Source organism: Alligator sinensis, unplaced genomic scaffold (genome assembly GCF_000455745.1).
Source record: "Alligator sinensis unplaced genomic scaffold, ASM45574v1 scaffold1014_1, whole genome shotgun sequence".
NCBI classification, from domain to species: domain Eukaryota; kingdom Metazoa; phylum Chordata; order Crocodylia; family Alligatoridae; genus Alligator; species Alligator sinensis.
In genome coordinates this window covers 586,122-599,844 of record NW_005842692.1, presented here as the reverse complement: position 1 = coordinate 599,844, position 13,723 = coordinate 586,122, and the positions used below count along the sequence as shown (strand labels likewise).

Below are 13,723 nucleotides of genomic sequence, written 5' to 3'. Positions count from 1 at the left end.
GGCTTCTGCGGGCGCCCTCCCAGATTCAGGAGGTACCAGTCACTCATGATGCAAAGGAAAGAGATTCAGGAACTTTTGAAGCAGCAAAGTTGTGAATCTTATTTGCTACATAAGGTTCACTATAGTAAAAAAATCTTGTGGTAAAGGGGGCATTCAGTCTCACTAATTAAAGACTGTGGAGACTAGCCTTCTGCTGTGCCACTGATTTGTAGAAGCTCATGTTCACATTTTTCTTTCACTCTCTCTTCTTTTTGGAAGCACACAAAACCATTTCCTTTCAGTGTCAGGCAGTGACCCTCCCTCTCCTCCCCCAAATCTCACCAAAACAAATAATCTAATATTACCAGAAGCACCTACTGGTAATTTACAGAAAGGAGTGAAATGCAAAATAGTCAAATATTTAAATATTTAACAAAGTCTGCAAGCTCTGAAGAGACTGACAGATCTAAATTGAGATTATAATATTAATCTTAATTACCTTTATGGAATTCTAGTGCATCTATAATTTCTAGACTGTGCTTGATCTACTTCACAAGAAAAAATATTTGTTCTCAATTTAAAAGCTGCAAGTTGTTTTTTATTATTTGTGGTATTAGCTTCCATACGTGTGTAATCAGTCTAAAAGCCAGCCCCATTATAATTCAACTAAACTTTGATGTTAAGGGTAGGTAATTGATTAGAGTTATTCCAAAATACACATACTTTTTCTGAAAGGTGGCAGACTATTCCTTACATTGTGTAACTTGGTGAGGTGGACAATTAGAACTGATACCCCACTCTCCATTAATCCTGTGCTCTTCGAACTAGCTGGCTTCCTCCCACCCTCTCTCCCAGATCTTGAAGCAGGGGTGTCAAGCCCACTCTGCAACTGATCCAAACTGCAGGGCTCCTAGTAGACCAGATCCACCCCAGAGCATGGGTAAAGGAGCTAGCAGCTGGACAGGAGGTGCTGGTGATTGTGGCAGCAGGAAGGCTAGAGGTGATGGCACCTGGACTGTCAGTGGGACAAGATACGCCAATGGTGGCAGAAGCTGTTGGGTGGGGGGCAGTTGCAGTAAGGCAAGTAACTGCAGGGTGAGTGGGGCAATATCAGCACGGTCCCTGCTTGCCCTCCTGATGTTGAGGGCTGTGGATTCTGTAGCAGGCCCTGGTGCCAAGGGCCATGCCCCCAACTTCTAGAAAACCACTGGTAGCACAGAAGTCTGGATGGAGCAGCTCTGCAGGCTGGATCCAGCCTGTTGGCTGTATGTCTGACATCCTTGCCATAAAGGAATACTCCCTACTCACAAGGCCTACATGTTTGGCTCTTTGCTAAGAATTTTTTTTAAGTGCAAAGGGCCTAACAGGACAGTCAATGAGATGCATCTTGATTGATTAAAAAGCTGGAATATGGCAGGTTCAGGACTATTATCTGTTCAGGACTATTCCAGAAGGGGCTAGAATTTGTACCTAACATGTTCCTACTGGGACCCAGATAGAGATCCTCTTTTGATATATCCTGAAGCCCCCAGGATCTTCATGAAAACCCAGGTGTGAACAGAAGAGCAAAGGATACTTGCTAATCATGGAGGCCAAAACAGAGCAATAGACAGTGCCCAAGTAAATAGGCACTTGAAGACCTGTACCCCACAGTACAAGGAAGCAAAGGAAACTGGCCACCATCAGAAAAGAATAAATATGAGGACATACATCTGAAACTAAGATTAAAAGAAGTAGAGAGTCAAGAGATGGACACGAAGGATGAGTCAGCAAATATGAAAAATTATCCAGAGTAATTCTTATGCATGAGGAATTAACCAGAGTAATCCCTGACACATCTGATGTCATGTTCTCTTTCCAGAACAGCCTAAATTTTTGAGTGCAAGATACTGAGATCAGGAGAAAACATTTGTTTAAGGCACAGAGGTAGAAGTCTTGTGTGAAAATAAGCTCTCTGTTTCTTGTATAGGAGAGAAGGTTAATTTACATATTATAATTCAATCCCATTATAGTTCTCATTTTATATTTTATTGCTTGGTGTTTGTGCTTTCGTTTTGGAAAGGATATTAAACCATATATGTAAATGCATTTAAGTACAGGAGAAAAACTGTAAAAGTTATAGGGCTGACCAATATAGATGCTAGATACTTGGGGCAAGACTCTTTTGGATAGCTCACCTAAATATTCTAGACTGTGTGGAATATATGTGATTTCCCTGTAATACATGCCAACCTAACTGTACTGTGCAACACTACAGCAGGCCCTGGTGCCAAGGGTCATGCCCCCAAATTCCAGAAAACCACTGGTAGCACAGAAGTCTGGATAGAGCAGCTTTGCAGGCTGGATCCAGCCCATGGGCTGTATGCTTGTTTTTCTAAAAAAAGGAAATAACTATGGTATCATATTCCTGAGTGCTTGCAACTGGGAAACAAACACCTGTAAAGGTGACCAAGGGATATACTTGTCAAGTCCCTAAATACTAGGGATGGTAAAAGTTTTAGTGAAGAATTTATTTATTTTAAATGGATATTCTGGAGTGCATCCAAACATGTCACATACTGTCTTGTTCCTTTTAATGTCAAATGAAGTCTCAAAGAAAGCTCTTCCATTTTCTTTTAGCCTCTTATTTCTTCTCCAACTCTCTCTCCTTCTGTAAGGTAGTTTCTTGCTTTGATAAATTCTCTGCAACCCCTTTCCAGTTAACCCCAGACCTTAAAAATCAGACTACCTATGCCTCCTCCAGTGCCCTACTGAGACAAGGATGATCTATATTCTTTCCCCTAGAGGCTGACTGTGGCACTTCACAGGATTCTGGCCATATCCTCTTAGAATATTAAGGCTAGAGACTCAGTGTTAAATGGTTATTCTGCTGACTTTCTCCCAACCCTGAAAATCTTAGGTCCTGTTGGTAACCTATGGCCTGCAGGTTGGATCCAACTGTGGGGCAGGGTGCTTTGTCAGTAGAGAGACTTGAAAGCATTCAGCTTTGCCTGCTCCATGACTCAGAGAAGAACTACTGCACTAGTTCCCCAACCAGAGCAGTACAGCATGTTTGAGTTTACTGCTGCTAGACATGGTAAGTTTGTGGCCTTGGCGTAAGCTTCTGCCAGATGTCTTTAAGCAGTAGCATAGGCCAAATTCAGATGATATCTAGGTCTTCCAAAACCAAACTTCCTCAGAGCAAGAGCTCTTGAAGCCTGCTTCCTATTTACTCCAGGCTTAACATTTGTTAGTAGATGTTGTAGAGGGGGTTGCAACTTCACTCACTGGCCATTCTGGTACAGAATATGACTTATCCCTTGTCTGTGAGCACATTCTACTAGGATCTTGATATGTTTATAGGAAAATTATTGAGTTTGGATTTTTGTACACACTTCTGTAGTTCAGTTCCATATCCAGGAATGAAAAATTTATGACAATGGAGAACTATTCATGAGTAGCCTCTTGAAAAAAAGGAAACTATTAGGCTCCTCTACAGTAGGAAGGGAGATGTGCAATCTGGGATCAAGTAAGTCTTTGTGGTAAATGGAGACTGCCAAATAATTTTGGGGGAATATATACCTCTCCCACTCTCCAGAGAAAACAATGCCCTCGTGACCAATCTAATATCCCTTTTCATAAACTAGGCCTGTGTCTTGTTTACTCTTACAAATTTTTTGTTCCCTTCCAACCTGCATTCCACATATAAAAGTGACTAAAAATAAAAAAATAGTACTTTATGGGTACATACAGACATTCAAGGTTAAACTAAGTTAAAAATGACCAAAATGAGGGTTTGATGGGATCATGGGGGCTCGTGGGGTCCATGAGATGGTTTGGGAGGCTCTCTCCCCCTGGGACCAAGGGCTATTTTCAGTCCCTCCAACATCCCCTACTACTAGAAGAACAACCCTCCTACCCTGGCAAAATAATGCCGCCCCCCCCCCAACCCATGTACCCCTTCCACCATCCCAACTTATTTCTTCAGCTCCTGGCCAGGGCCTATCACGGGGGGGTCAGGAGGGCCATTTGGCCTGGGCCTCTCATTCACAGAGGGCCTCAAATTTAGACTTTTGACATTATCTCCAAATGAAGTTATACATACAGACACAGAGATACACTGACAGAATTGAAAGAAGAAAAAAAGCTAGAAATGCACTTGTTAAATAAAAAAGGAACATTTATTACAAATTATTGCATTGTATTTTGAGCCTCAAAAAATGGAAGTGGCCTGGGCCTCTCTCGAACTCTGAGAGGGCCTGCTCCTGGCACTGGCAAATGCTAGTAAAACCAGTACTGGGAGCAGCTTGCAGGATGAGGGAGGGGTGGATTGGTGGGCTTAGGGGAGGCGGTTGTCTATGTGGGGGTGAGGGAAGGGGCTGGGGCAGTAGCTGGGATTTCCTGGCTCCAGGGCTGTGCTGGGAACTCTACAGAGGTTCAGTTAGATCACTCTTACTGGACCTGATTTAAGTTAGACTATCTCAGAGGTACAGTTAACTTAGATCAGGTCAAACACTTTTAGACCAATCTAACTGTCCTGAACTTCTGTATGGTTCACACTTAGATCGACCCAACTAGGGATCTAAATGTAAGGTCTGCACCTGGGTGAACTAAGACTAGATAGCGATTTTTAATGTAATCTAACTTCCCCCTAACTTCCATGAACGTCTGTATGTACCCCAACCGTGTTGCCACAACAGCCCTACACAGCAGGGCTATTACCTCTGGAAACACTGCAAAATAGAACTCTATTTTTTTTCCTCCTATTGAACTACAAGCTCATATCTGCTTTTCCATATGCTCACTCAGGTTGCCTTTGGCATGATTTTGTCCATGTTTGTTTTCTAATTACTCATGTTTGTAAATACTATTTCTCAAAATATGGTACAATTTTTTTTCTTTTTCCATATAAAGATGCTAGACAATCTAAATAGATATAATCTCATTTGAAAAGTTAGCATTGTTAACCAAAGTTTTTACTGTTTTCAGGAAAATCCAGATACAGGTTCCAATGTGCTTAATTTGTTTACTAATTTTATAATTTCCTTTATAAGTAGGGTGACCATACATCCTGGTTTGGTTGGGACAGTCTCAGATTTTGTAGGCTGGTCCCAGCCAAACCATGAAAATGAAAACAGAAATCCCAGAATTGCAGGGGCATTGGGCACAATTCAGTGGGAATGTAGAATAGCACGGTGCACTGCACTGCTTCACCTCTCTACTAGACTGTGCCCCATGCCTCTTCCCACCTGCCTCTGTCTCCAGCAGTGCCATTGACTTGGATGGGGGGAGGGTAGAGCAGTGTTCCAGATGTCCTGGATTTCCTTAGAGTCACCCTAACTATAAAGGCGTCCATGTGATCTGGCAATATTTGTTCTCTATAAACTATTTCTGTTGTACAGTTTCTCACAAAAACTATTTCCAAACTCTATTTACAGCTTAATTATGAGACGGCTGTTTTGGAAATTTCTCATATCTATGAAGATCTCCTAAAAATGTCTTGGTTAATTAATCAAGCAATTTTTACTTTTTATAGGTGAATTCCCCTTCACCAATCATTGCTCCAAATAGCATCCCTGGGGAGCTCCTATATAAGGATGTGTAATGTCTAAAAGCCATGCTTTTCCTCAAGAAAGGGAATCAAGACTAAGCTATGCTCCCCCTTTTAAAATGTTTCCCTTCTAGACCCTTAGGTTATTTCGCTCAAACTTAGAGCACAAAAAGTCCCTTTTATTTAATCAAGAGAATAAATTCTTCAAAACTGCCAAACACTGAAGTTTGTCAGCTATTTTTTTCTATGTGCATTAGAGTTTCAATGCAATATGTTGATTTATTACATAAAGCTAGTATTTGCTGATTACATGATTTACTTTTAAACAGGTGAACTAGTAATGTATCTTAAATACTAAAACAATATTTTCTATTAAAGAAAATAAACCCCTCATGTTGACAGATGAGGTACAGAAAAAACGTAAGTGATATCTGATAAGGATTTATTATAAAAACTTGAAAAATCCTTTGGGATAATATCACTCAGTTTCTGCAGAAGCTGTATGTACCTCTAAAGAGGGGAGACTTGCAAAAAATCTGGAAGTAATTATAAATTAATGTACTATTTAAAAAAATATTGGAAAAATACTGAAATCTAAATCTCCTATATATCAAAGGAGGAACTATACTGTAAAAATTAATGTGGAGCACTTTCTTTTAAAAAATTGTATGATTTATTTTTAAAAAGCTGCCACTCAAAACAGTATCACAGCTGTGAAATGCACAACAAGGCTATGGGGAACAAAGACTAGCTAATCAAGGACAGATCTTGTCAAAAGAACACATCTTCATCCTTTTTTATGAGAAAATATACTGCATCCAAAATGAAAGTGCCTGTTTCATGCAAGTCACTGCATATTTACCATGAATTCCCTGAAATATATTTTATACGTAGAGTATATAGAACATTAATTTCATTCTGCATATAGGAAATCAAAAGACGTAAATACATCCAAAATTAAGCTACTTTTTAGTCTAATGAAATGAGAAGTATGACACCACCAATATTGTAAGAGAAAAATTACAGCAGACAAAGATGTACTGAAAATACAAAGAAGAAAAATAATTTTTGAAACCCAGATAATGCGCCATTCCTACAGGAGTTCCTTTAAAGCTTAAAATGTATTTTTCACAGAAACTTGAAATTCCTTGGGGAAAAAGACTTGATTGCATACCCTTTAGAGGCTAAAAGGCTGCCCATGTGAACTGAATTATCCATGACATGTACCTTCAGACATTTGTAATATGATATTTCATGTAAATTTAGACCATACCTTGGACTTGAGCCACTGGCAATGTTAAGTTTATTCAGGAGCTCAGATAAGAAAAAAAAATTCTGACATCCTTGCTAATCTGTAGTCGTTAACATGGAATTTCCAACATAAAGAGCATAAAAGCATCTAATTTGCTGTAGCAAATGAAAGGAAAACAAACTGTGCATTTCCCTTTCCTTTTTCTGTGTCTAAAGTTACTGAATTCTATGCAAACAAAATCTTACTTTTCAAAGGTTTCTAGATCATCATCTATCCTTTGAAAGACATGCACTTCAAGCTTCCACAAGTAAACTGGAGAATGTAATTCACTTTGAACATCCATTTTAACTATTTGGATTTACTCATGTTAGCAAAGCAGCGTTAGTTATGTCCTATATTATAAAAAGCTGAACATTTATATAGGATTTCCAAGCTGTATTTCTCAAATAAGCTTTCAGAGAAGGATGGGTATCGCCATCATCTTGTGGCTAATTCTGTAGCAGCACTGATAAAACAACCCAAACTCCTAACTCCCAGTTCTCTTGCTTATCAGTGATTACATTACCATCCTATATCCACATTTCTTCTTCTTTTATTCAATATTTTCCACTATTTTTTTCACATAAAAATTCTTTCAGACCTACTTAGTGTACCTTGTTGACAACTGGCTTTAAAAGTAAACAGAAAAGTCAAAACATCTGTATTACAGAAAAATATTGAGATTGCAAACCTGATGGTTTTGTGGCATTATCTGAGGTAAATACAACTCCTAGGCTGATTTGATTAATTGCAAAAGGGGAGAAATATTTGAGCTGGACCCATACCTAAGAGCTCCCTGGGTTAGGTACAGGCATTCAGAAGGCCCAAGATGGAATCCATGTAATTTACGCGGTTTTCTGTAAGCAGTGTAGTTTCAATTGGTTGTGAACAGAACACACATTTGCTCTTTGGGTGGGGAGGGGCAATCTTAGACTGGGTTCTGCCAGCTTTAAACTAGTCTGCGTGTGCCAAAATTCTGTTCTGTTCTGTTCTGTATATAGGCCAGTTTGCGATCATTAAAAGTGTAACATCTGTACCTGGCCTTGAGCAATCCATACAAAACACCTCAAGACCTTTGGCCCAAAATAAGATAAAGTTACAATGATAATTTCAAAAGTGCTGGGTAAAAGTGGAAAACGGGGCACAGTTGTCCTTAATTTGCAGGCCAAGGAGACAGTCCTAAAACTCTCAAAAATGCCAATTGTGGGGCACAGTAAGCAATCCTTTTTATGTGGGAGACTGGATGAAGGGAGGAGAGCTCACTGGTAGAAAAACATTAACATTTGGCAGTGTAATAGAAACTGAATTACTATTCTGAAATGTAAGAGAAATGGAGGGAGCATTTAAGTGTTTAATAAGTGTACGTGCTTTTTTAAGGAAGTAAACTATGAGTACTATCTTTTAAAAATGTATGGTTGCACATTTGAAACATTAAATAACTTTAAAAAAATTCACAAGGACATATCAAATTGATTTAGCTATATTTGTTACAGAGCTTCTGAGATGTCTAAAGGAAAAGCACTGCAGAAAGAGCTTAAATTTCTCACTCTTCCTTTCAATCAATATTTGAGGCAAAGTTTCATCTCTAGGGCCCTTAATGGCAGGAATTCCTGGAGCCAGCAAATGAGTAATGTTAAACCTATGATTAGATGATGAGGCCATCAAAGACACTAGACCCTAATGCTACATTCCATTTTATTCCTGTGAATTGCAGTAAAAGCAAAGGCTAAGAAGAAAGCATTCTAAGTTATTCCTCTCTACAAGTAAAGGCTTCAAAAGCTGTTTAAAAAAAAGTACCATGACACGAAATGCAAAGGCCTTAATGGATTTTTTGGAATTTCCCTTGAACCCAGGATTTAACCATTAGGTAACAAATTTTTCAAGTACCCTGCAGGAGAAGGTTTGAAGTTCAAACCCCACTGAGGATTCCTGCCAGTGATGTATTTTTCTTTAACTTCTCCCAAACCAATATCCATCTTGGGTAAAAGAAAAAAAACAGGATCTAATGATTTCCTTATGGGCACAAGCTTGAAGAAATGCAACCTATGGACTGGCAAACAGCAGGTAAGTTAGAAAAAAAACTGAATTCAGTTGTAAATGTTACTAATTTTCAGCAAGCTGTACTTTTGAAACAGACTTCATTTAAGCTGCTGGTAGAAACTCATTTTTATTACAAGTTGTAAAACATATTTCCAATATGCAGTGGATTCTACAGTGGAAACGAAGAACAAGCACTTTCTTAATATTAATAGTATATTTAAACAGGCACATTATTTTTATATACTAACCCTGTATGAGTTTAATTTTTATTTAGCTTTTGTGTGACTTTTAATTATATGAAATAACTATTTTTGAGGACAACTTCAAACCTGTAGGAGACTTGGGTTCTGTTAGGTCATATGCATTTACTGTAGATAACTAATGAAATCACAAAATGTTTGTTGATTGTTACTAGTATTACTAATTTTAAAAACATTTTTATGTATGAAACTTATCCAGTAGCCTTTTTTGAGATATATAATTAAAATTCAGAGTTATATTATCAAACAGAAATTATTAGTTTCAATATATTTTAAAAATGATGTTGTTAGTTTTATTTCCATCTTTCCAGATTTCTCACCCCCAAATTCTAATGCTATATTGAATAATTTGAATATATAAATATTTGCTAAATGCAAAGGGAGCTTATTGAAAACAATTTCCCCCAGCTTTTTAAATACTAGAAGCTTACATTAAATGTGCAATAATTTGTGACAAGCAACATTAAATGTGAAAGTCCACTGTCCAAGTCTTGCAAGTTACTAATTCAATAAGATTAAAATTCAAAATAAATTATGAAAATAGATTCTGAATTCTCCTTCTTGAACCTACGCTAACATAGGAAAAAGTACATAGGCATGTGTACAACAGTAAAAATGTACTGTGTATGGACATCTCTCTCTTACAAGCAGTATATAAAAATTACTCTATGCAAAAATTGTATAAGAACTGTACACTCATATTACAATAAGAAATCATATTCAGATGGGAACAATGACATTTATAGTTTCATCATATTTACATAGAAACACTAGAAAAAATGAAAAGAATAAACAAACAAGAATACTAAACTCTGAAACTTACAGTAATATGTCATTGTGAGAAGAAACTGATTAAAGCCAAGAAATGCCTTACCTGTGAACAAAGCAGCATAACAAGTTCAACCACCGAAGTACTTGATTTCATGCAAACCAGGCCTGCAACAAAATCAAAAATGAATTTAAAAAGGCTGCTTATATTAAGCTGTCAAAACTTGGTAGTTTAAAAATACTGTACGATTGAATTAATTTCCCCCAGAGCTGTTTACTAGGCATTTTTAATCATTCAAATTTACTGAAACAAGTTTAAAGTACAAACTGCTTAAGACCTTTTGAATCAGATATGTAGATCATACACCTGTATATACACTATACAGAAAGCAAGGAAAAAATCAGTGTGAACTGACCTCATCATGTTTATACCACATATTTTTTTTAATTTAATCATAGTTTGTAATTTTAAATAAGTCTTGCAGGGTGAATACAGCTCTCTGACTAGTAGAAAGCAATCTTATCCATGGCTCATTCACCTGGAAATGCATTGTCAATACATAAGAACAATCACTGGGGTCTTAAACCTGCAAGGTTTTATGCATACAAGTAATTTATGTCACAGGCCTAAAGTCCTTAGAAAATCAGACCTTTTCCAGTAACTATTCACATTTCCCCTTTACACGTGGAAAAAGTCAAAGGTTCAAGTAATAAGAATTATCATCATTGTAATAACTACTAAATTTATTTCTGAAATAATACATATAGATGCAGGCTTGTAATTAAATGCCTTAGTATAAATAAATAGTTCTTTTTTTCAAAGCTATGGGTTAAAATGACAAAGGAAAATATATTTTTATTTATGCAATGAGGTATAAGAAAGAAAATGACTTTTAAACAACATATTTTTGTCTACATACACAACTTAGCTTTGAATAGCTACAATATGGCATGTTATTATTTATTTGCAGCTTTAGAATTCTAGAGTTAATTTTGGAGAGCGCCAGTGACACATCTATGAAAATAAAAGATGCATTGGAAACAACAGATTGGTTCATTTAGAATATGGTAGAGGCATGCAATTTTTGTTGTGAACTCTAAATATGGCAAATATCAAATTTTAATACATCCATCATGATGGGTTGGGATTTGAATGCATCCTCTGTAGGGTATTAATTTTTTTTTTAAATATATATAAAAACATGACTCATACTGCTAGATGGTAAAAGGAAAGCTGTAAAGCAAATTGATTTAAGTAGGTTTCAACAAAGAGCCATTAGAGACAAAAGCACTCCTACACAATTGCATGTATATTTATTACAGGTAGTGGATAAATACCCTTTTGTGCCCACTTTGCTAACAACCCCATCCTTATTGTACAGTAAGACAGAACAAGCTGTAAGAAGGCACTACAATTCCATTCTATCAGATCTATGAGCAGACAGTTAACTAATGAAATAAGAGGCAGATGTGAAAAGCTCATTTAGGGAGACAATTGCTGTAATTGATCAGTTATACTCATGCTCAAGTGCTGCTAGAGAATCAAAAAGATTAATGGGACACTTATCACCTGCAGGCTACTTCAACTACTTGAAACCTGACAAAGAAGAACTACACAGCTAACTCCACATAGTTTGCGTGCATGAACAGTCTAAAAAAAATGAGAGATACTGTTTGAAGCCATGAAAAACCACCTTTGGTTCAGCAGAATTAAAAAATCTGTTTATTAAGCATATATATTTTCTTTCATATTAAACTGTTAGCATGCATGTTTTTAAAATGAAATAAACTCTAGTAGAATATCTCCTCACGAAACAATGTTCTAAATTACTTAAATAATTTAAAGGTATTTTTAAAAAGAAAAAAGTGTTTCCTTACTGAGCTTCCTGTATCATTAAAGCAGAGTAAAGGAAAGATAGCTGAATCAGATAACAAGCAATTATCTTTTCAGCAGCAACTTCTTTGGTACATTTTCATGCAATAAATATATTTAGCAAGCAGAAAAATATATTCTTTCCACATTAAAGAAGCACAGTTAACAAACATTTTTTCCCTGTATTTTTCATTACATTAAAACGTTTAAATGTCTGCAGGCACTTATAGTAGCCAAGCAATGTGATGTGCTTTTTTGTGTGGCAAAATAAGAAATAGGTGCGTCTTAAGTGACATAAAGAGAATATCACAATTGTCATGATCACCAGAAAAGGACCCTGATTTCTCCAAGAGAAGTTCTGAATTTCAGAACTTCTCTTTGGGAAATCAGGGTCCTTTTCTGGTGGGCAATGTAGGTAAAACAGAATCCTTGTTTGAAGGAAATCACAGACACCCTGTGTTAATGCAAACACAGGTATTTCTAATAAAAAGTTTATCATACTATATCAGACTTCTAGAAATCCTGATTAGGTTACTACAGACTGACTGAAATGAGGCCTTCCATTCTACTTGGCAACACTTTTCTGTCTGGATTAAATGTAACAATTTCTGAGCACTGTATTCAACCGGTTCCAAAATTCCAGGGACTGTTCTAAGCATTGATACACAGAACCATGATTTTGGAGCAAATCAAGAGGGGAAAATGGAGATGCACAGAGCCCCTGACATCTGGCTAGCACACCCATCAGCTGTAACCAGGTCTGTAATCATCTAGAGATCAAGAACCAGCTGATGGGAACCGTTAACACCTTCCAGCATAACGTCACCCCCAATAGAGTTTAAAATGTTGACACCCACAATAATGCAACTCCCAGACAAAAAAGAGAGAGATACTTTTACAAATTACAGATTCCACTAGTGTAACTATTTACACATGAAAATAGAAGTAAAGGGGGAGGGGGGAGCTGGCATGCAGGGAGATTGTGGGGGAAGGGTGCATCAAGCCACTGGAGTGTATAGTACATTCAGTGTACAGCAGAAATGAAGCAGGCAGACCTCTAGATATGGGCAAGAGAAGAAAGAAGCAATCACAAATGGACTGGGAGTTACACGGACCCAACTTCTAAGTGGATAGGGATTGTAGAGCCCCCAGCAACATGCTGCACAATCCCTGGGTCACCTGCCACCTCCATACTGTGCCACATGGGTCCCTCCCACCCCATCACATGGCAGGCTTATCCCTTGCGGTACAACACTGTGTGCGGGTCCAAGGTCTCCCCAAATCCTCTGGCCATGGGCTATTTTGGCCTTGTAGGTCATTCTGCCCTACCTGGTCAGGGCAGAAAGCAGAAGCTAGAGAAGGGATGGGGAGCCTAGGAACCCCAGCAGCAGCAGGAGAATGAGAAGAGCAGTGCCTGAGAGCTACATGTGGTCTGCTGGGCACCAGGTAGACAGCCCTGTTTAAGATAATGACTTACTGGTTACACCAATTGACCAGGAGGTGGGAAAATTGGGTTCATCCTGAAGTGTTTGAAATCTACTGCTCCCAACTTCCAGGAGGGTGTACCAACCACCAAACTATATAGACTGGGGTAGGCAAGGTTCTTTGGGTAGGTGTGGTATCTTTAATTATACCAACTAAATGGTCCAAAATTGCTCCAAAATGTTATGCAGGATTGTGGACTAGGAATGCAAGATTCATGGGGCCAGAAACAGACAGCCCAGAAGACAGCCTTAATCTGTCCTAGTTAGGGCATTCTCCTGGGAGGTGAAGTGTCCTAGGACTTCTAGTCCACGATCCAGCATTAACGTTTTTCTATCAAATGACTGTTTAATGTAAAATACACAGACAACTACAGACAACAGGGACTAGAAGTCAGTATTCCCCTTTTCCAGCTTGAGTGCCCTACCAAGCTAGGTTCATGTTCCTACTTGTCCTAGCTCCTGGGCCCAACAAATCTTGCAATCTTTGCCAGAAGTGGC

At 37.9% G+C, this 13,723-nt stretch overlaps 1 protein-coding gene across 1 annotated transcript in view; it reads right to left on the bottom strand.

The window, feature by feature from the left end:
* The window catches only part of NBEA (neurobeachin), an 827,350-nt gene that overhangs the window by 247,648 nt on the left and 565,979 nt on the right, over positions 1–13,723 (bottom strand). Inside the window, exon 38 of the mRNA XM_025215995.1 lies at positions 9,975–10,036. Coding sequence (XP_025071780.1) covers positions 9,975–10,036 — 62 coding nt within the window. The remainder of the gene's footprint in view (positions 1–9,974; positions 10,037–13,723) is intronic.